Source organism: Candoia aspera, chromosome 16 (genome assembly GCF_035149785.1).
Source record: "Candoia aspera isolate rCanAsp1 chromosome 16, rCanAsp1.hap2, whole genome shotgun sequence".
Lineage (NCBI taxonomy): Eukaryota > Metazoa > Chordata > Lepidosauria > Squamata > Boidae > Candoia > Candoia aspera.
Genome location: NC_086168.1, coordinates 7,402,113 through 7,426,068, shown reverse-complemented (window position 1 = coordinate 7,426,068; position 23,956 = coordinate 7,402,113). Strand labels below are relative to the sequence as shown.

The 23,956-nt window shown below is 45.9% G+C and overlaps 1 protein-coding gene across 3 annotated transcripts in view; it reads left to right on the top strand.

Moving 5' to 3' along the window:
- GARNL3 (GTPase activating Rap/RanGAP domain like 3) overlaps window positions 1-23,956 on the top strand; it is a 68,418-nt gene that overhangs the window by 6,378 nt on the left and 38,084 nt on the right. For all 3 annotated transcript variants that reach the window (XM_063316507.1, XM_063316505.1, XM_063316508.1), the window contains exon 2: window positions 17,849-17,918. In XM_063316507.1, the coding sequence (XP_063172577.1) occupies window positions 17,849-17,918 (70 nt within the window). The remainder of the gene's footprint in view (window positions 1-17,848; window positions 17,919-23,956) is intronic.

Here is a 23,956-nt window from a genome sequence, read left to right as displayed (position 1 = left end):
GTGCAGGCTGACCATATTTCTTTGAGAAAAAAATGGGACATTGGGATGGCAAAACGGGGCAGGGCTGGGCAACAGGCTGGATTGGCAGGCAGGAACTTCGTTGGTTTTCTCAGGTGGAGAATCATCAGATTCCTTCATTTGCGAGAGGCAAGGCTGGGCTGGAGAGTCTGGTGAGCGGTTGTCCCCGACCAGCCACTCCTCCTCTGGCCGTGCTTTTACGTTCTTTTCTTCCTGCTGTTTCAAGGCAGGAACCCATCGGCTGGCCCTCTGATCTCCGCCTATCAGCCGATCCCGTTTTTTCCCTTTCAGGTTTCCCGCCGGGTTGAGCTCTGCAGCTTTTTTCCCGCCGTTTCTGCTGAGCTCCCCCTCCTTCCACCCAAAGTCAGACTGCCTTCTGACAGGTTTGCGGGAACTTTCAAATGTTTAAGTAAGGTTTTAAGAAAACGGGACAAAACGGACATTTATATTAAAACAACAGGACGGTCTGGAAATGTTGAAAAAACGGGACTGTCCCATTCAAAATGGGATGTATGGTCAGCCTATCTAAGGGTGAATCTACTTCTCTGAAAGACTGGTTGTTTTCAGTTACTGTTGGATATGATCCAGATGGTGTGCGAGGCTGAGCAAGTGGCAAGGCTGGGAAGGACACCATGTGAGTCACATGTGCAGCCTAAGACATTTTCCCAAATCCTTTGCAATGTACATGCAAGCGTGTCAGATGCTCAAGGAGCCCTTGGCAGAAATGGGGTTCCAGGGCCCTGTGTGCTCTGAAGGGTGCAAAGTTTGAAAGTTCCCATTGTCAAGGATTGAAAATATATATTTCCCAGCAAAAGTTCACAAGATCAGCCCCATATCTGGAGCAGCTCGTTCTGAGCTCCGTATCTTGTAAAGGACATCGACAAACCATGACACTGATATGCCTGGAAGCCAGAGCAAATAGTCTAGAAGGTGAAAGGGCCTGGAAACCAAGTACTGGGAAAAACGACCACAAGAGTTGGGGTATGTTCATTTTGGAGACAAGAAGACCAATAGTTTTCAAATATCTTAAAGGCTACCGCAGAGGAAATGGAGCAGACTTATTTTCTCTAGTCTAGAACCAGCCAGGGGAAATGGTACCAGGTCAGTACAGAAGAAAGTTCCTAGTGGCATGGGAAGTTCAAACGGAACCAAAACCATACTACCTTAATTGTGACAGAATCTTGGCAAGTCTGAAAACACTTCCCCGCTCCCTTACTTTCCAGAGAACTAGGGAGGCCCCTTCTGAGACATTTTCTCCACCCACATTCCTCCTGTGGGCTGAGATTCTCTTATCTGACTGTTGCCTGGCTGCGGCTCTTTCTCCTGTCTCCCAAGGTCATTCTCACAGCCCATTACGAGGCATGATGGTTAACTGGTGGAACACACTGGCAGGCAGGGGTGGCCTTTGCACTTCTGGAATCATTTAAGCAACATCAGGATACAGATGCTGAAGCTGCCCCCCCGCTGAGCAGGGAGTTAGACTAGATAGTCACCAAGCTCCTTCCCAACTCATTCTACCATCAGTAGTGGGCTGAGAAGATGGGAGTTCTGCCTAAAGCTGCCTTATATCTGTTTTTGCCCTCCTGATCCATTGTAGTTCTGCCTTTAAATTCCAGAACCAGCTGGAGATCTCCACCGGTCTTGGACAAACCCCCCCTCATCTTTTTTTTTAAATGATTCAATAATTATATTCTTCAAGAACCTGCTTACTTCCAGGCCTGGTGGCACCTTTGGAAACAAGATATATCAATTCCAAGGGGAATTGCCCACCTACAGTATCATTAATCTTTTAGAGGGCGATCTGCATATCCCCAAACCTTTTTCCTCCTGCTCCTTCTCCTTCTTCTCCTTCCTCCTCCTCTTCCTCCTCCTCGCAGCCCCCAAATCCCGAGAGTTGTGCTGCCAAGAACATTGGCATCATGGTTTTCCACCCCTCTCTTCTGGGAAGCAAACCAATTCTTTAGCAGGAGCACCAAAACAGACTTAAGAAACAGACTTTAGAAAATAAAGAAGCTTAAAGGATGTGTTTGCCTTTCCCGTCCCCAGAAAAAAGACCTCTTCTCCATGATACCCAGCTCTTGCTTCCACAGAACTGTTTGGTTCCTTTCCAACTGATTTGAAAATTTGTAAAACAGTGAGTCAGTTAAAGCAGGGCACTGACCTTCCTTATTTATTAAAAAGTCTGTTGAGCCCTGCTTGGCATGAGGTCATGTTCCCCAGTGCAGAGCTCAAGCACCGTTGTGTGTGCTTAGCTCACTCTGGGATTGTGTATTTTATTTCTCCATTATTGGTGGATTGCCCTGACTTGTACTAAAGAAGGGGAAAAACAAACCCTTATCTCATTCTTGGGAAGTGGTCAAGATTGCAAGCCTGGATTGAAAACTCAGCTGGTGATTGTGCGTCAGAGATGCAGAGCCTTCCCCATTTTCACTCTTCTGACTTAAGAAAGAAAGAAAGAACGAAAGAAAGAACGAAAGAAAGAAAGAAGCCGCCTGTATTGCTTTTTGTTCATACCAAACAGGCAAGAAATGCTGACAGCAGGAGGCAAGGAAGAAAGCTGTTAGCAGTGTTATAAATTCAAGCTTTCTTTTCTTTTTTGGTTTGGCGGGGTTGTTCTTGTCCAAATGCATTCTCAAAGCGGCTTCTGAGTGTTTTGTAGTTTTGCAAAAATCTCCTTCTTTCCTTTCTTCCCTCTTTATCATTCCTTCTCTCATTCAATTCTCATACTCTTTCTGTCTTCCATATTTTCTCTCTCTTAATCCTTCCTTCCTTCCTTCCTTCCTTCCTTCCTTCCTTCCTTCCTTCCTTCCATCCATCCATCCATCCATCCATTAGCAACTGCCTATCGCATTTGAGCTTAACTAGTCAACAGTTAAGCTCAATACGCAGCCCTCCTAATCTTGTCCTGTTCAATGGCTCGAGGGAAAAGATGGGATTTTGGTGGAAGCATAAATTAATGCTACGGTTTCAGATACATCGTTGCATTTATAACAATCCATAGCTGAAGGAAACAAGGCTTTGCCCTGAAAAAACTTGGGATGCATTAAAATCTCTGCATTTCAGTCCTGGACCTTAAGGGAGTAATGGAGAGTGGCTGATTTTCCCTTGTGATAAGGCTTTTGGAATGTGTTTTGCTCCTGATATTTTTTGGAGGGGGGAAGCAGGATTTTCTTTTTAAATGCTTCTGCTGAGTGGTTGGCAATCAAGTCCTGAAGAAATGAATTAGTACTACTACCCCCCCTCCTCCTCCTCCTCCTCCTCCTCTTCTTCTTCTTCCTCCTCCTCCTCCTCTTCTTCTTCTTTTCTTCTTCTTCTTCCTCCTCCTCCTCCTCTTCTTCTTCCTCCTCTTCCTCCTCCTCCTCTTCTTCTTCCTCCTCCTCCTCCTCCTCTTCTTCTTCTTCCTCCTCCTCCTCCTCCTCTTCTTCTTCTTTTCTTCTTCTTCTTCCTCCTCCTCCTCCTCCTCTTCTTCTTCTTCCTCCTCCTCCTCCTCTTCCTCCTCCTCCTCTTCCTCTCAAAAATAATCAGACTCTCTCTGTTGATTGTGTGGGATAGGTAGGAAGCAGAAATATTCTGAATTAAGCAAAGCTATGGGGTTTTTTTGGGGGGGGGAGAAAATGGAGTTCTGTGACCCATCAGCACCTTTCACCAGTGAGCATGTTGCAAGAGAATAAGTATACCAAACCCCTCACAATGGGATGGGCAGTGAATGTGGGTGGGGCTTAATCTATGCTGAGATACACACTCATCTGCTCAATGAAGATACCCTTGGACTGAGAACAGCCTGCTTCTGCAAGGCCGTTGAATAGTTTGTTCTTCCAGATAAGTGACGGGGTTGCACTGGGAATTGGTGGGGGGGTCCCCAGTTTTTGTTTACAGTATTTGAAGATTCCAACCCCGCCCTTCTCAAGCATGTGCGTCTCCGCGGGATGCCTGCCTGCCATTCAGGCGCCTGAACCCTGGCCTGGAGGGCCTCTGCTGGGGATGATGGAAGTTGTAGTTCTGTGTCCCAGTAAGGCAGGTAAGGCAGCAAGCTGAAGCCAACACCAAAACGACTCTACAACTTGACTGACCATTGTATGTCTGCAAGTAGCAGGACAGCCCACTAGACTAATGCTAAAGGTTTATGTGTCTGCCTAACAGTGTTTATCACACTCCCTTCAACCAAGCATTTGAGGATATTTTTCAGTGATGGGCTGCACGTTGTCTGCAGCTTTGGATTGTTTTCCATTTCGTATAGCTTTGGATAATCCTTTCTTTACCTCAACAAAGTTTTTTATAGTTCATGAACATTCCCTTAGGCCAGAAAAGCTCTCTCGTGTAGCAATTCCCTTCTTACATTGCTCAAGTTTTGGATCTCTAAATCCACCCTGTAAACAATTAGCAACAACTTTAATAGATCCTGTTATGGAAAAGCCTGTCTGTACGTTCTGTCTGCACCATCAGCTTGGCCACCCCGGAGGACAGCAGTTTTATTTTATCAGCAGGCCCATAAATGTTGCCCTTGCTTAAGCTGACCTCTCTGCAGCCAGCGGATGGGGAAAATCCAAGAACAGGAGGCAAAGTTGTCTCTCTTTTCTCCCATCCTCTGTGTGCGTGTGTGCGCGTGTGTGTTTAGAAAATGTGCCCACCCTTCTTACATATGAACCTGAGCAGCCAACGGTGATCAGCAAGCACAATAGAAATCAATCAGACAAAAATAAGCTCTGGCATAGGCTGGTCCATGAAGTCACGAAGAGTCGGAAGCGACTGAACCAATAAACAACAACAAAAAGTAGCAAGAGAAAAAGCAAGTTAGTCAGAGCTGAAGGAGCAGCGTATTACTCCTGGATTCCAAGGTGGGAAAGCAAGAATTGGGGAAGGAAGACACTAGGGATCCTTGACAGTTGGGAGGCAGGACTTCCTACCAATGGTTCTCTCTGAGTTGTAAAGTGAGCTTATGAGCTTTTGGTTCAGCTGTCATGGAATACTCAAAAGACCAACAGCATCGTGAGGACCAGCAAGGTCCATGCTGATCTCCAAGTGATGCATGCAAAAGTGGACTGAGAAATGCTTAGAACTTATTTAGCACTTGCGCTGCATTGCAAGGTGTGTTCTTCTGGCACACTTGGTGTGGTGATCAAGCAAAGAAAACAAGGTTATTCTGGAGTGGCGGTGAGTAGTTGGTGGGACATCTGGGTTGGTGGAGCATTCTGACTCCTTTTTCCAAGGGTTACCCTACTCAAGTTCCTAAAATAATAATAATAATAATAATAATAATAATAATAATAATAATAATACCAATTCAATAATAAGGGTGCTCAAAGCATGCTGGTTGTTCTCAGTTGCTGCCTTGGTAGAGTTTTCATTAACGGCTAAATTAAGCAAAATATGATCAGGAAGTTATTTAATTTATTAATTAATTTTATATTTATATTTCAAATTCCATCATCACCCATCTCGCACGAAATTTGTTATTTGAACCAGGCCATCATGTAAGGTTGGATTATTTAACCTCAGAATGTCATGCAAACACAGCAATTATGGTTTGTTAATCTGGGTTTAGCATTTTGTGCGAACCCAGCCATTGAGGTCACTGTTAAAAGGAATGCTACTGGACTGTCAGACATAATTTAAAGCAGATGAGAAATTCTATATTTTCATCTTATTTTCTTTTTTCCTTCATATTAACGGGCTTATAGCCAAGTTGTCCTGCTCCAATTCTGGTGCTGAGATGCATCCCCCAATATGTAGGACCCACCATCATATGAGCAGCTGCAACAGAAAAATAAAGACTCCTTAAAAGCTCATCTAAATTAGCAGATGGGCATTTCTTCCAGAAATGGGTTCCCAGGGCAGGAAGCTGCACAGCCAAGGGGGCTGCTGTTCAAAGAGTCTGGACGCTAACCAGAAAGAAGCTGATGAAGTATGACAGCTGCGCTGTAATGCTTGAAAATCAGAATTTGGAGAGTTTAAATAGCAGCTGCCTCCTTTTTCCCTTTCTGAAGGAATCCCCAGCTAGAAGACCACAGCCGTAGATAGAGAAAAAGGCTTCCTGCTGCCATTGATGGCTAGAAGATGCCTCAGCTAACTTGCCCCTCTGTTCCCTATGATTGGAGGCTGAGGTTCAAATGAGGGTCAAGAGGGAAGAAGAAAATAGTTTGTGATCTCTACTAATTTACACCCATCTCCCCCATCCCATTTCCCCCCCCACCCCCCGCAAACTAGTCTTCAGCCTCCAGAGTCTCACATATGGAAACACTTCAGGACCTCAAAGGAATTTGCAACCAGCACAAAGGCCTCCCTTCTTTTTCCCTCGCCATCTGAAAGCAACCAAATGCACTATTTTGGGATAGAAACCCCATAAAAATTATAGGTCAGTGACATTTCCACTATTGTTGTTTGAAAATTAACTGGCTTTCTTGTTTCTCAGTCCTCCACCCTGACGGTTGCAGCGGTAGAGTGCTCTGTTGGATTGGGTTCCCCATCTAGTACAATTTATTTCCTTCAGTGGCTAGCAGATCTGAGGTTCAGTGCTAGATAGCCACACCCAGCTGAGCTGCTTTCTGCAGTTCTCTTAATCCAGCCTCCCCAAAACTGGTGTTCTCCAGGTAGGTCAACCTTCAACTTTCATAAGCTCCATCTGACCTTATAGGGGTTACAAGAGTCCTGATACATGCAGAAGGCACCCAGCTAAGGATGGTCGCTGTATTCCTCAAAACCCATCAAAGCTCATGGTCATTGCCACATATCAGTGACTTCTGCAGAGTAATGCTACGCAACAACCTGCCTGCCAGTTAGTTTCAGTGGGTGGTGACTCGCTACAGTATTGAGAGAAAAGGAACATTCCTATCCATTCCAGCCATCCTTTTATAACTGCTCCATGTTTTTCCTACCCCCTTCTCTGCTTTCAATGTCCTAGACATACTGACTTTCCTGAAATAGCTCCCATTTAATTCAATGGGACATTGGTAGATCAGAACCAGGGAATGTCGCTTTCCAGACGTTGTTCCTGGTGGTCTCCTCTAGTGATGGATGTTGGGTGGAAAATACAATTTAGCAAATTCTATAAAGCTGTATGTCGCTCTGCCACCTTTGCTTATTCTTCGCTATTCAGGAGTAAAGCCCATTGAGTTCTATGGAATTTGGACTCAAGGTCTTCTGTCGGGGATTGCAAATTTAGGCTGATCCCTGAACACCTTTAGGTGTCTCATTAAAGCAAGTGGGATTTATGCCATGATTGAGCTATTCATTCAAAAGGGATATTGTAGATACAAAGTTACCACGCTGGATATTAATTTAAAAGGGCTACTCTTTAGATACAAAGTAACTACACCGGGCTATTAACTCAAAGGGACTGTTTGTTTTTTGGACTTCAGGGGGATTGCAAAAAACAAACAAAACTGCAACCACACCAGTAGATCAGGAATGATAGATTTCAGGCCTTCAGGAGTTATTTATAAAAATAATAAAGGCGGGATAAAAATTTTAACAACAACAACAACAACAGTAATAATATAATTTGCTTTCTCTTGGTTTAGAAACCCCCAAGATCAGCCAGCTTGAGCCATAAGCCAGCTGATGGAAGGGTTCAGACCCCAAACTTGGCCATTATGTATTATGGCTTTGTTTGTGTTGTGCAAATCACCTGCAATTTCAGGAAGCCTGGTTTGGGACGCTGTACAAAGCAAGACTGAACATTCAGGAATGCGAGTTTCTTGAGCCGCAGCTGGGGGTGGAAAGACGGGGTGGGGGGCTGTGATTTGAAGGCACGGCTGAATTTCAGCCCCTGAAATGTTATTTACCTGCAGCAGCAGTACAGTATTTTGTTTCTTTCCTACCCTCCCCCCTCCCCCCTCCCCCCCCTGGCCCCCAGTTGTAGGCATTGATTAACTCTGTGTACCACCATCAGGGAGGTAAAATGTTGCTCCATTCAAATACAGACAGATTGGAACTTTTTAAAACGTGAACTGATTTTGGCTTCCTGCGGGTTTATCTCCACCTACAGCCATTAAGAAGTCTGTGCACTCTTTCTCGGATGTGGGGGGGGGAGGAGACTGGGTACCACTTTACCTATGCCAGGGACTACACCTCCCAAGGTGCACTGCATCCCTTGGAAGGCGGCGGTTGGCCATCCAGCGCTCGGAAAGGTGGTTTTCAGTTTGCGGGGAGACGCTTTGATAGGAGGGCGCACCCGGCGGGGGGAGGGACAGGGGGGGCGGTCTGTGGTCTTATAAGGCAGTTCTAGGATTGGCCCCCGGCCTGTTAAAGGGCATACTAGCGGGGGCAGCGATTGGCTGGCGCGAGGAGGGTGGGCCCTTAGTGCCTGCGGGAGGGGATGCCAGCTGCCAAGCAAAGCCAAGCCGGAGAGCCGGCTGGTCCCGCAGCCGGAGGCATGATCCCCGGGAGACGCTGCAAGGATGGAGCCCAGCGGAGTGGAAGCGGCTTACCCGCGGCTCTTCAGCGTCGCGCAACGGTAAGGACCGGGGGGGGGGGACGTGACCGGGGGGCAGGGCCAGTGGCGGCCCCGCCTCCAGTGGGCGAGGCCTGATGCGCTTGTGGGCGGGACCTGGTGGAGCCCGAGGTGGTTGTGGAACCCTCCCACCCTAGTCTGGGGGAGGGCTACGGTTCTCGGGGTAGAGGATGATGAGCATTGTAGTCCGGTGGATGCGGCGGACAGCGCTCGGAAGCCCTGGAAAGCGTGGCGGTGGCGCATTCCAGCGGTGCTGTTCTTCCACCTCATTTCTCTAGCCCAGCCTTGGAAATCCCTGGGGGATTTCTTTGCTGCGTCCCCGGCTCGGAAGAAAGGCAAGATGCTGAAACCTTTAGTGGAGGGCTGCAGCAGTAGTCTCTAAGGGCCGGAGGAAAGGAAGCTGGCTACCCGCCCCACCTTCCTCTCGATGGCCGTAGCCACGCGATGCTCTGGGGACCCCGAGTGGTTTTCCAGAATAGGGGACTCTCGACTGGGGTCAATCTCCATTTGATTTCTGGAGGCTTTATCCGTGGTGACAACCCACTTGTTGAGTCTGGCTCAGGGAAGCGTGCGCACCCAGGAAATGGGCTTCTTCAAGAACCGGATCAGCAGGTTGTGGGAACGTGGTGACACTGAGGTGCCAACGAAAGTGCACACAGCCCGGATCATAAACTCGGCCCCAGCTCTCTCTGCACCCCCTTGTGTAGGTCTAGAGTTTGCTTTTCAACCTGGTTCCTCTTCCCACTGACCTGAGTTACCTTTGAAATGCTCCCCCCCTTTCAGCTGGGTGAACTGGTGAGGACACGGATGGGATGGGAGGGCGAACAGACATCTTTGGTCTGCTGGAGCTTGATGCCCATGGATGATTTCTCTCAGTTGGCAGTGGGAGAGGAGCATGGGCATGATAGAATTAAAACAGCAGCCTGTTGTTCCCTGTGCTTCATCTGGGTTCCTGAATTAACCCGTTCCTGGATTTGCCCACTATATTGAATGGTGATCTTACCCAGCTTAGCATGCTGTGGGAATGCAGCTACTCCTCTCTTTAACTGACCTGTTAAAATGTGTTGTGTGAACATAGCTACAAAGATCAGGATTTCTCCTTTGGGACCCGGGATGGCCTTCAGAAATATTCAGAAGAAGCAGGTGAGGGGACCCAGGGTATAAAACCTGGAATTGCAAAGCAATCCACAGCAGTGGATCTGCATTTGTGAAGTCTGGCTGTATTGTGGTAGTCATCTGAGGGAGAATAAACTCTATAATATAAGCATGTAAGTGATTACTCTAAATAAATTATTACTCTGGAAGTAATTTGAGGGAGAATTAACTCAGGTGCTTGTAGCTAACCCTTGAGGAGCATCTGTGTGGGGTGAGAGGGTTGTGCTCTTCAGGTGTGTCAGCCCTTCGAGGTAGGCCAGGTCAGGAAATAGCACAGAATTCCAGGAATGCTCCTTTATTGTTATAGGGTATGATAACAGAATATTGGAAGCTTCTCAGAAAGTTTCCTTCCACCCCATCTTCTACCAGACAGAATCAAGATGGGATTATATTGAGTTTCTTTCTCATACTTTCTGCTTTTCCAGGATTGAGTTGCCATTTCACCTCTCTTAATGGTCCATCCATTCCAAGGTCTCCCCTACGTTCCTTTGCAGGTGTTATTTACGGCACCTGTTTGCTTATTTTTGATCCCATTCTTCCCCACCCCCTCCCAAACTGCTAGAGTGGCTTAGATGGCTGAACCAGATACTCTTTTCCTGCAGAGCTGATCACTGAGTCAGCCATGATGCAAAAGGAGAAAAAAATGGAGAGGGAAGAGGAAAAGGCAGATAAACCTCTTCCCAGATGACAAAAATTGCTCTTGCAATGACCAGGAGAGAGGGATGGATGGTGCTGGTGGAGACTGTCTTCCCCAGCAAGAGAAGAGAGCCCAAGGTGGATCTGCACCCAGATGCACCCATTTGCATCTCAGTGTGTCCACAAGCTCAGTGGAACTGGCTGCTTGCATGTTTCTCTTTAAGAAAGAAAGGCCGACGAAGTCCCATCGGACTGCAGTTATTCTGTCGGATGGTTTTCCCATGACCAGAGCTGGATCAAGCCTTTGGGAAAAATCTTGGGAGTTTCTCACCCTTTCGATGCACAGCGTGTCGAAGCGAATGCCAGAACCATGAAGGCGTTTGCTGGATCCCCTCCAGCAATACTCCGGGCCTGGACGGATCCTGTGCAAAAGGGTGGGACCTGCCCCGAGCAGCTGACCATCTTTACATTGATGGAGTAGTGGAAGAGGGAAAAGGAGGTCACAATTAGATGTGTGCGTGTGTAGCAACAAAATTCCCAGTGTCAGTTATCCTCTGGAGAGGCGATTTCCAAATGGGTGCACAAGTCCAGTAATAACTGTAGCCAAGAGAACTCTCAGCATAGCATGAGAACTTAAAACAACACAATCTTTTTTTTTTAATGAGAACTTTATTCAATTTCACCGTACATAAAACAACACAATCTTGATCGCATTTATTCAGGTGCAAGTTGCAGAAATCTGTGCCCAGGCAGTGGGACAGGAGAGGCCCTTGCGAACCCTGTTATGAATGGATGTTTTCCGTGTGTGGGAGGGGGATGAGTGTTCCCAACCTAATGGTGCCTTTCATGTGTTTGGACTGCAGGTCTCCTCGCCCTAGAAACCAGAAGGGAGCTCTAACCACTACACCACTTTACTCTCAGCTAAATTCTTCCCTACCAAGTTTAACTTCCTGCCATCATACCTGCCTCATCTTTAGGGGTGATGTTCCTCCTTTGCTTGTTGATGGGCCCCCAACAATCCTCATCTTTTAGGGATTGCTTGGGGTCTGATAAGTTCATGAAAGCTCTTTGGGGGAGGGGCTAGATTTGTTTTGTTACTGTGGGGTCTTCTCTTTGAGCAAGGATAATCCAGGTAAGGTCACATTTCCGACAGATCCCTTGCTGCTAGAGAATTTGGGGGACCAAGAACTGATCCTTGCTTTTTTGGGGGAACTGTTGGAAAACCCCCAAAGGAGCCGTGAGAGAGGCCCAAGAAAAGCCACTCAGTCTCCTCAAAGAAGTTATTTTAAAACTTTTGGCATTTGGAGTTGCCTGGTGATCGTGAACTCCCAGTCAACCACTGGGTTCCTTTTTGGAAGATTATTTTTGGTATTCCCCTGAAATGCTTCCATCAGACATCATGGTACTTGTGATTTATACCCATTTCCCTTGAAACGAATCATACCCCAGTTGCTACACTGAAAGTGGTTTGGATGCCTTCTGACTGTCTCCCAGTCTTATGCTAACCGCTTCTTGGCTAAGTGCTCTTGATAAACTCCTCCCTCTCCAAAGATATATGTCTGTTCTCTTTAAAGAACCTTGGTTATACAGGCAGGTTGCTCCTGACATGGATGACTGGACTTTTGTCTTCATAAACCAGAAAATGAAAAAGATGGTTTAGACCAAAGTGCCAGTGTGCAACTTTTTCTGGAAATGCAAAGAAAACATGGGCTGGCACTGGGGAGGAGAACAAAGACAGAGGATTCTGGCTCTGGCAGGACACGCCCAAATCTTTGCTCCTAAACTTGGATGTAACCATTACATTGAACTTTTTGAATGTTACAGAAGGAGACAATCAGTACATCCGCATGAGTCATCTGCTTTACTAAGGTTAATTAATTTTAATTCCATTTAAAGCAAATGAAATAAAATTGAGGGTTGTTTTTAAAAAAAAACAAAAAAAACTGGCCTGTACGCTTTCTGGCCTGAAGCTTCCAGCATGCTATTTGAATACCAGCACAAAATGAATGCTTGGAAATGTGGGTCGAAGTATCTCGAATGGCAGGATGCAATGACTGGGCTGCTCCATCAGTAGAAAAGAAGGCAGAGGATCTGTAGTGGATTACCTGTCTCCTCTGAAGGCTGAGGAAAGCTTTTTTCTGCTAGAGACCTTACCTTGGAAAGCTGCAGTCAGCCAGTCTCAGAAGCTGGCTGGATCAATGCCCACCTTGGTATTAACTCTCTTCATATGTCAGTCGAAATAAGGAAGTGTTCCAGATGCCAATTCTGTTTTGTTTGCGAGATGCAGAGATGATCAGGAGAAGCTGCAGGGAGCATTGGTGGGCCAAAGGTGGGCAGGTGTGAGCTGTGCCTTTATAGTTGCCGACTGCTAAGTAACTGCTTAGGTAACTGCTGTGGTTGAGGATTCAGGTAGTTGCCAGGAGTCAAAAACCAACTCGAAGGCACAAAAACAAATAACTATGGGCTAGGTTGTTGCTAATTCTTTATAGTCCCAATGATCTTCAGCTAAAAAGTCTGTGCATGAACGATGGATCTTCAACCAGGGCCTGATGCAGTTCTGCCAAACCAGCTTGTTTGTTTATCTAATTTGTATCCTGCCTTTGTACCATTGGAAGAGCTGAAGGACCAGGTTAGGGACAGATCATGATGGAGAAAATCTATCCATCTGCTCTCTAAGAGTCAACAATGACTTGATGGCACTCAATCAATGAATCCTGCCTTTCATTCAGGATTTCAAAGTGGCGCACCCAACATTCCTGCATCTGATTTTAGCCTACCACAATAGCCCTATGAATAAGGTTGGGCTGAGAAAGGGTGCCCTAGGTTGCTTCCAGGACTGGGAGAGAAGTAGAATCTGTACTCCTAGTCCAGGGCCTTAACCACTCTACTGCACTGTCTCTCAGTGTGAGGGTTTCCCATTAGAATCTTTGACCCACAGTACTCAGAGGTGGTGTTTGTATTTATATTTTTGTGCAGATTTCCCCAGTCTAATCTCTTCCAGATGCCTTGGGCTTTGGCTCCCGTTGTTGTGCTGACTAAGGATGAGGGGAGTAGAAATCCCACACATCCAGCAGGTGCAAATTTGGGGATATAGTCTTCCAATGGCTGGCTTGTGGGATGGAAGATACAGACCCATCTCTGAGTCATTCTTGGGCAGATGATGGATCCTGGCACTTTCATGGAAAAAATGTTCCTGCAAGCATGGGATCTGACTGATCCTGGCTCTCCACACTAAGAATAAAACCAAAAGGTGAGGAAGGGCTTGGATCTGGTGGCTCTGCATCAGATCTTCAGATGGCTGACTGGATCCCCTTCTAGAAGCACCTTGAGGCATGCTTCCTTTTGCTCAGTGAGAAGCCTTAGTTCTCTTGCCCTCAAGGCAAGGAACTGGCCAAACCATTGGGTGGGTGATGTGGCCACAATCTTAACTGAACCTTCTAATGGTAACCGGCTTGGAGCTGGGTCAAGGCTGCTGAGAAACGGGAACCGTGTCAACATGCCTGAACAAATCTCAGGATACACAGAAGGATAGAAGGCAGCAGAATTTAATACAGGCAAATCCTGGAGAGGAACATTCCTGTTAAGGGAAGGGTGTGTCCCCCAAGCCTGCTGTGTGGCTGTCTGCCTCCCCTGGTGGCATTGATTTCAGCAGCTGATGGTCCTTCTCATCCGTTTCAAGTTAGTGTTTTGTGGTGGTGGTTCTTCCATTGTTTTAATGCTTTTGAGGAGCTTTTGGATGATGATGATGATGATTGGATGCTCCCACCCACTTCTGTGGCTCTGCTCAGTGCACCTGATAGAGAACAGTTGTACAGCCCTACATTATGAGAGAAGAGATGCTGTAAGGTTGGGGATATTTTCAACTGGAGCACCAACAGCTTTCTCGTAGAGCTTCTTCTCCATGGGTGAGGCTGTGAGAATGCCCATTGTTCCCCTCGTGGAGTACTTGCTCGGGGGACATGGGTCATCATCCAGAGACTTACCCTTTTGGATTGTGGCTGCCTTTCACTCCCTCGGGGAACTCTGTCTTTAGAAAGCAGACTTCTTCCTTGGTCCTAGTTCGTGGTCAACTGGTGCCCACAAGTGGTTTCAGTCTCCTCGACTTGCCACTGAGAATCTCTTCCTACATCCAGAGGGGCAGAGAAGAAACTGACCTCACAGAATGCTGGCTCTTAACTCCCCACCACCGAGCATATGGATAGTCCTCAAATGACTTAAGCGTGATGGCTAGGTTTGTCCATTTGCTTAAAATTCCTCTCGCAACCTTGTTGGTAACAGAAGTCCATCCAACCAGAATTATTTCTATGCTAGTTTCTGTGGCAACCAGCACTCCCAGCTGTAGAAGTAGATTGCAAGAAGAAATCGGGGTTTATTTGTTTTGTTTTTTAAGGGGGGGGGGGAGCTACTGTATTTGGCTTTTACTTAAAAAACAAAAAACAAGTGTACAACTCTGCCCCCCCCCACCGCCTTTTGTTCCAATTTCATAGAAGCCTATTACATACTAAAGCAATTTGACAAGGAGCTCTGAGCTGACGAAAAATATATTTACGTGCCTCGTTTGTTCTCCCTGTAATGGGGGAGTGTAGGCTTCAGAGATGTAGGATCTAGTTTATTTATTTATTTTCAGTAGCTTTGCTCCGCCCTGGTCTGCAAGAGCTTTGGAGAACTCACAGGAAAAATGTAATGTGAACTGTAATAATAACAAATAAATGTATTTATAACATATTTCCCATTGGGTGCGATCCAGCCAGATCAAAGCGAGCAAGCAAGAAGCTATCAGTGGTTAAAATAACACAAAAACAGTCAAATCAATATACACTGTGCTATATTTGCAGCCACAGTAAAAGTAAAGCTTATACAACTGTAACATCCTAACCCTATAAATCTAATTCCCCTGCCGTCTAACTTTGTTCATAAGATTTACAGCCAAACAGCCGTACCGACTAACTTTACTGTCGTCCTCAACAGCCAGTCACCACGGCGTCCACCAATCTGTCCAGTTTATGAAATAGGAAAATTGTCAAATTGTTTTTTGGTGTACCCAAAGATATGTGGAGCTGGAGTCGGGGAGAAGAGAATTCGATAATCAGGAATCCTGGTCCTGCAGCCGAAGAAACTGGACACTCTCTGTCCATTTACATCTCAGAAATCGTATTTAACCTCGATATAAATGTTCTATTTTGAATGGTTTAATTTACTTTAATCATTACAGTGTTAATATCTTCATATGGCATAAATATCACTGAACTTGGCTATTATTTGAATTCTATAATATAATAGGGAAGGAAGGGAAGGATGGAAGGAAGGATGAGGGAGGGAAGGAAGGAAGGAAAGAGATGAGAGAAGGAAGGGAGGGAAGGAAGGAAGGAGAGATGAGAGAAGGGAGGGGAGAGAGGAAGGAAGGAAAGAAGGAAGGAAGGAGAGAAGGAAGGGAGGGAGGGGAGAGAGGAAGGAAGGAAGGAAGGAGAGATGAGAAGGAAGGGAGGGGAGAGAGGAAGGAAAGAAGGAAGGAGAGATGAGAGAAGGAAGGGAGGGGAGAGGAAGGAAGGAAAGAAGGAAGGAAGGAGAGATGAGAGAAGGAAGGGAGGGGAGAGAGGAAGGAAAGAAGGAAGGAAGGAGAGATGAGAGAAGGAAGGGAGGGGAGAGAGGAAGGAAAGAAGGAAGGAAGGAGAGATGAGAGAAGGAAGGGAGGGGAGAGAGGAAGGAAAGAAGGAAGGAGAGATGAGAGAAGGAAGGGAGGGGAGAGAGGAAGGAAAGAAGGAAGGAAGGAGAGATGAGAGAAGGAAGGGAGGGGAGAGAGGAAGGAAAGAAGGAAGGAGAGATGAGAGAAGGAAGGGAGGGGAGAGAGGAAGGAAAGAAGGAAGGAAGGAGAGATGAGAGAAGGAAGGGAGGGGAGAGAGGAAGGAAGGAAGGAAGGAACATATATATGGAATGCACTCTGATGGCTGTTCTTAATCACGCTTCTGGTCATGTTGGAAAGTCCATCTGTGGCCAGATCTACAGCAGCAGGTCAGGAAGTGGGACACCCCCCCCCCCCCGATCCATTCTCCTCTTCCTATGGGGACTTTACGAAACACGGAAGGTTCCGTTCTTCGGCATTGTCTGTCTTCCTCTCATCATGAGAAGCTTGGTGGTTAGAAGGTGAGGATGGAAAGAGTTGTGGTCGAATTTGCACCCTCAAGGCTGCAGTCCTTAGATTGTTATACCTTCTGGGTAGCTGTGAGATTAAAATAAGCAGGAGAGGGAATGGTTAGCTAGTGCATCATTAAAAAAAAAAAGTAATTAGGTGAAAACAGCTGATATAACTTCACAAGAGCGTTACTGGCTGTACCGCAAGATACTCGCTTGGGATTAGCGTTCCCCTTTGCCCTCTGCCTTTGCTGTCTCTGTCTTTTACCGGCCTCTCAAAATGCCCCCCCTCCCGCCCCAACAAACCAGCTCTGGATTGACTCATGGGGGTAGCTGGTGGGAGGTAGTAGCGAAGAGGGGATTTTAGCAGTTCAGCCATGGTTGGGAACCTTGGTTTCAGAAACGGATTGGGAAGCATGAGAGGAAAGTCCAAGTCAGGCTCAGGAGTTGGAGGGGAGATGTAATGTTTGCTGAGATGAGCAATGATCCTTTATTCCTCTCTCTCTCTTTGAAGTGCAACAATGAACGCTCCTTGGTTGTTTTTCTGCATGAGTCACTGTTCTTCCTGCTCGCTCAGAGGGGCAACAATTTGCTACCTCGGAAGGCAGATAATTTTGCTGAGCCATGCGCTGGCAAGGTCTGGGATTCCAGTCTTGTCTTCTGGTGCTGCTGTTGTGGTTGTTATTACAATCCTTATTACCACCCTGTGGAGAGGTTGAAGGGGAGCAAAGGCAAAAAAGAAAGAAACCTTCTTGGCATGAGATATTCCCATTTCTGGTTGCGCGTCCTGAAAATGACTCTTCCTGTTTTGCTTTGAAAATGCAGGCCCCCTAAGCCCCTGTTTTCAAAAGGGGAGTGCAACATTCCTTGTGCAAATGCTAAATTTCTTCGTGTTCAAAAGTCGGGCGCAGCATTCTTCATGCAAATGCCGATTTTCTTACAGGACTGGTGTCAAGTTCCCAGTCTGGTCTCTTGTCTCCCTCCCCACCTCCACCGCCCCCCTCCCGCTTGTGTTTTAAATATGCTGCAGGATCTACTCTTCCCTTTTTGGTCAAGGAGAGAGAGGGATGGGGGGGGGGGAGGAAAAGAAGAGAAATTGGAAAATGCAATTATAAGCCATTGTCTGTCTCCGCCGTTTCTCTACTGATCATCCTGCCATGACTAAAGATTTAATTGAATCGTAGCTCTTCTCCTGCTTCCCAATCGGGGCCCTTTCATTTCAGTGTCCATCATTTCCCCCTTCCCCCCTCCCCTTTAATTCAGGAAGCCAGACTCTGTGATGGCTGCAAGACATTCTCTGGGTTCAGAAGAAGAGAATCTCCTGCAGTGATGAAGCTTGATGCTGCCAGGCAGGGCTGAGAAGCCCCCCAAAAACGGGGAGGACGATCTTTCCCCTTTGCCTCTCCAACAGCTTAGAGGGGCCCGTTAGCTATGTCTACTAATGAAGCACTTCTATTCCAGCTCCATCTCTGAAGACTTGGGCTGCAGACGTGGAGAATTCAGTAGGAAGCATTATGGTTCGGTAGAACTGGTAAGTTTTTTTTTTCCTTCCTTATTTTTGAAATGATTTAGACCCAGAGCATTTGGGGCACTTCCCCAAAGGCTTTGGGGATCCCTGTCTCAGCACCTCCTCGTTGCAGTTTTGCAGATTCTCAGCCTTCCTGCCTTGCCGTTGATGCAGATGTATCTTACAATGGCTAGGAACGGGGATGCTCGTCTCATCCAAGCTGGATTTCATTTCTCTCTGCTGTAGATTGCTCATTCTATTTTTTTTTCTACCCTTTTTTTTTTTTTGGTAGAAAGGAAGAAAATGGAAATCTACCCATGTAGGTTGCATTGAAAGAAACAGAAACTGAGAATCTGTGTTTTGAAGGATGGGAAATGAGAATCTGTATTTTGAAGGATGGGATGTTTGGGAAATCAAGATTAAATGTGATGGCTTGAAAAGTTCCCCCTCCCCAAATTGCTCTTACTTCTATGCTATCTTTCCTTCACCCACCCACCCTGCCATTTTACCTTTCAGGAGCCAAATTTGTTTTGATTTTGGAGCCCAGAGAGGAATCCCCCTTGCCACCCCCACCCTGCTGTACAGGCTATTGCAATGATTGGCAAGAGGGATTACGTAAGTTGGCTCTGGAGGAACTGGGATGGGAATGGGGAGAGCCCCCACCCTGACTTTTGTCTGTAAAGCCCCTGCAAGGTTCTGGCTGGTGCGCGCTAGAGAATCTGTGTGCATCCCGGGCTAAGAAACTGGTCAATTAGTGCCCTGCAGCACTGTGCTAAAGGGATGAAACCTCCCCCTGTGTGTGGCTTGTGTAGTTTAAATCTGATATAATTAGAACTGGTGATTTGATAGAAACCAGAGCAGAAACAGTGTGATGTCTATGAACAGGAACCACATTTTCTTCTCATTTAACTTGGGCTGCTTGGTTATAGAGGAATGTATTTAGAATGTTTTTTTTCCCTCCTCTTCCTTTCTCCTCCTGCTTCTGCTCCCTTGAGTTTGCTTTGATGGCCTGATATATCCTCTTCTTCCTCTTCCTCTTCAAAATTGCAGTTGCACTGCCTTGTGTTTCTTTCTCAGCTTATACTTCAGAGAGAAACTCAGTAATCACTGATCCTAACCAATGGCCCGGTTTTTCAGTTGTGGTAAGCTATACGAGGCTTGGCTTGGTGTTGGATTGCTACATTGGGCAAGCCCAAAACGAGAGTCTGCAAATCATTCATCACGGCTATGCATGTCCTGTAGACCCATCCAGTTGTGGCTTATTCAGTAAACCATGGGTTAGCGAGGTCTATGGAGTTTGCAGAAAGCCTCCCTGATAACTTGCCTTTTTACAGGCCTGGTTCACATCTATCTGAAGTCATCACCTGGCTGTCTTGGTTTTTGTTTCAAGAAAGCCGTTATGGTTTGCAAGCTGTACTTTATACCTTAATGTGTTGTGTAAACACAGCCAGTATTCAGTAAACCAGAATTGAGCCACCCTTAGCTTAGCATGCGTGTGGGAGGTGACTTGGTGCACAATTAACGCACGGCCTTTAATGGCCTGAATAGATTTTGAAAGGGAATCGTACAAGTCCAACTTACTCATTCTGATCACCACATCAACCTGGTGATGTTTCTTTATATGACTTCCAGTGACCGATCGGTTGTTTTCGGTCTTTCAGACCTGTTTTTAATGACCCATCTTGTCATGAGTAAGGATGGCGAGCAGGGGGCTCCCATCCAGACTGTTAAGCGCATGCGTAGCACTGAGGAATTGGGCAGCCATTCAAAGAGACACAGATCAGGACCTCCTTAACCTTTGGGTTTTATATGTCTGGGTTTTTCCCACACTTCTTCAGTTTGTTAGGATTCCTGTTATGTACTAGCAATAAAGCATTAGAGACCAGTTCCTTGTCTCAGCGTGTTTCCTGGTTGTTAGGACACATCTCTTTCTTTGTTGGGTTCCTTCAAGCTCTCTTTGGGCATTTGTTTGCAATGTGGGAAGAGAAAACCATGTCAGCCATGCTCCCTTGGTGGCGAACAACTTAAGCTGTGCCTGGAATGAATTTCTTCTGCTATGGATGGGTGGCCTTTGGCTTCCTACAACAGTTATCAGCTTAGAGCCAAGTTGGGGGTCAGTGAGGGGTGGGATTGGAGCAGGTGGTGGGCACAGCCATCACCCAAAGGGATGGGAACATGTGTTTTCTCATCCCTCTTGCCCTGTCCTGGGAAAAATGTGCCTTGATTGAGAGCTGAGCTGTTTATTTGAGATTGGAGAGAAGGCGCATGAAAATGGACTGCGGGCCACACTTGGCCCTTGCAAGGGCAAATTGTCCTGTTTTATGGAAATGAAACCCTTGAATGATCTGCATCCATCCATTCACCAGAGCGCACAGCCCACATGTACATTATGAGGGAGATGATATCCCCACCCCCTCAAATGTCTTTTGTCTTTCTCAAGTGTATCCAAACTAAATATCCTAGTTTAACAACTACTGTTCCACTGTTGAGAACACCGTATAATGTTTTCTTGAAGTCAGTTCTCCCAATAAATCTGGCTTTGGAAACTTCCAGCAGACCCCCCTACCTCCCCCCACCCAAGCCTCTTTTTGCATCTTGCATAGTCCCCAGAGATCAGAGCACCAAACTTTGGCTACATGATTTGAGGTATCTGTGAAAATCACAAACAACAACAAAGGAGCTAAACATTTCAGCATTGCCACACCCTTGGAGAACTTCCCTCCCCTTCCCTCCCCCTCCCTTCCCCTCCCTTCCCCCCCCCTTCCCTTCCCTTCCTCTGGCTACAAAAGAGATTGTCTGACCCTACTGTAAATGTGAGCAAGGAAGCTAAAATAAAACCAATCCTGTTGAGTTTAAACACCAGTTTTAAACAAAATTTAAAGCCACAGCTTTGAAATACAAGCAACAGGTTTAAAACAAAACAAAACAAAACAAAAACTACAGTGAACAGTATAATCAAAGTATTTGTTGAGTAGCTGGATTTAAATTGTTCCTTCCCATCAACATCTGCTTGTGGGGGACTAGCAATAAAATAAGAACAACTTAAAAAAAAGAACACAAGGGCACGTTGAAAGCATGATAAGAGAAAGAACCAGTTTCTCTGCCCCAACAAAAGGTATGTTCTGAGCCAATTTACAGTACTTGCTTTTGGTTCCTCTTTGTTTAAATTTTGCCCAGCTGTATTAACCTGGGTTTGCTTCCAGCTGAGTTTCAAAACCATCATTTGAAGCTGCTTCAATAATCCAGAAGGGCCCACCTTGATATTCATCACAAGCTGCCCAAGACATGATATGAGCCATCAAATGTGACTTGGCTGTAGCTCTATCCACTAGTCCAGCTAGCATAAAAGTGGGCTACCTCAATCCACAAAACCTGACTCTACAGAGGAGTCCCTGGCCATAATGGAGAAATGGAGCCTCCAGATGCAGGGGCAGTGTGTCATAGGTGCCAGATGGGGAGGAAGCCATACAAGAGGGAAAGGCTATCCCCTTGCAGCTTGCTTATAAACTTCCTGGAGATCTCTGGTGCTCATCCTAACCTAGAGCTGGGTGCAAACTGGAAGTTCAGCCTGCTATTTTCTTAAATTTCTGGGGTGGACTTACCTGTTTGCCGTTTCTCTGTTGCACATAGACTGTTTGGAGAACATATTTGGATGCAGTGTGCTAGGGAAGAGTGGTGCCAAAGCACAAAGTGAACACAACCTTTTTAAACCTATTCTCATGAGTATCCATCTCTTGCGTTCACTAATTACACAGGGAGGGAAGAAATGCTTCTTGTCAGTTCCATGAATTTCCTTTCTATTCCCTTGTTGGATTTGACAGGGCATTTGCCTGTGGCTCCCTGCAGTGGAAAATGAAATAAATATACACAGCTTCCCTTAAAATGAGTTCTATAGATTGCAAAGGGGCACCTGGAAGGAATATTTGGAGCCCTTCCATAAGATGAAAGCCAAGATGCATTTTGCATAACTATCTTTCCCTGTCCCGGAAATTAAGGGAAGAGTTGCTGGGGGATGTAATTCTCCAGTAGTAAAAAACCTTTTATTTTGTTGGTTGTCCCCGCCCGCCCCCCCTCTCCTCCTCCTCCTGTGTCTTGCAGAAAATGGCTTGGTTTGCACCCACAATTCATTATGTTGAAGGCAACTGAGAAATATACTCTTTTATGATTTGCTGTTAAGGGCTGGTGCAGTGTGATTACATTTCTGGAAGAGTTTTCTTTTTCTAATGGTATCTGCATTCGTCAGCAACACAAGCAGATTACTTCTGTGGACTCTCAAGGGATTTCTGGCTTGTAGATGAGCAGGATTTGGAGCACTTGTTCCTAGGTTTTCCCCTCAAACACATTTGGATCCTCCTTATTCAGGAGATCTTGTTGCAGATCTGGGAAAGATACAAATAACGCATCACAGATCTGGACTATCAGAGCAGCCTTGTATTTAAGCAAGGCTTAAGAGAGAAAGAGCAGAGCATTGTGGTGTTTGTATCAAGGGTGGCTACCAGTCTGAACAGGAAGCAACGGATAATGGTCTGGAGCAGTGTTTCTCAACCTTGGTGAGTTTAAGATGGGTGGACTTCAACTCCCAGAATTCCCCAGCCAGCTCTGCTCACCAAAGTTGAGAAACACTGCTCTAGAGATAACAGGAAATAACAGAAGACCTTCTGGCTAGAATTCCCAAGCTGCATGGTCCGTTCTGGCGATTGCAGTCCCAGTATATGCTGAAAGTAAAAGCTTGGGGTAGGCTAAGTAAGCTCAGACATACCCAAATGAACATGTAGCCAATCTGTAGCTGTAAAGACTACACATCTGTGGAGTACTTGCAGCCCAGTGGAACAAGGTAATAATTGGGGAAGGGGAGAGAAGGATTAATGTTGCTTCTTGATCAATTTCCTTTCCAGAACTAGGTTGCTGGGGGTGATCATCAGCATTTCCAAAATGTTCAGAGAGAGCAATTTTTTAATTGACGTTTAGGGAAATACATAGTTACTTATTGCTGTTTTATCTCCTTATCTAAATGGCATTATAGAACAGAATGTCTTGGATGCAAGGCAGATGTTTGAGGACAATTTGGATCTGGTACAGAGATACTCACTTGGCCTTTTCTGTTCTAGGAGAAAGGATAACATTTTCAAGATGAGAAATGTCCCTTCAGCTAGAGGATGCCTGTCTCTGTCTGAGCGTGTTCTGTTTTGAAATGCCAGGGCTTTCAAATTGCCATCTAAATTCAATAAGCTAAAATTGGATTGCATTTACAATCCATCTTGATTCTGGGATTTTTCAGGATCTAGCCAGTCATACAAGCTCCCCTCCATAAAACACCCACACATGTAAGTATCCCTTGAGCTGCTTTGGCCAAAGGCCACCTTTCTGCTCCCACCCCCTGTCCCCAGCTTTCTTGACATAACAACACTTTCAATGAAAATGAAAAGCAGTGATGTGATTCCACTGCTGGGGCAGGAAACGCTCTGTGTTAACCACTGCTAATTGACTTGGCAGAGATTTATTTATTTATCAGACTTTGAAGGGCGACAAGAGAGAGACAGAGAAAAAATGAAAATCTGACTCAAAAAATACAGTTGTAACATGGAGCTAGGGAAGTAACTAGTAATTGGTGATCATTGTTTCGTAGGGTGAAATCCACAGCTTTTGCCCCTCCTGCCTCTTCAGTTCAGTGACAGGTTTTGAAAAGTTTATTTGGAAAAGCCTTAAAACCTTCTCCTGCCCTCCAGAGATCTTGGCTTTGCCATTTCAATGGCTTTTTAAGACCTTCAGAATCATCCTTCTCTGAAAGATCGTTCTGCTTGATTTTATTTTTGTTATTGGTACATTATGTTCCTTCCTTTTTGGGGGGAAAAATGCTCTTACAGTAGCTTTATTGCCCTTCATCTTCTGAAGCAGCTAATTTATTCACCGATGTGGCACTTCAACATTTCTAGCTGAACAGGAGAGATTTTAAATTCGGCACTAAGATGCATAGATTTAAATTAGAAACCAAGTAGCGCTTTCATAGTGCTCAGTGCCTAGGACTGTGATCTTTGGCACTGCTGAACTGGGTAAGGCTTACT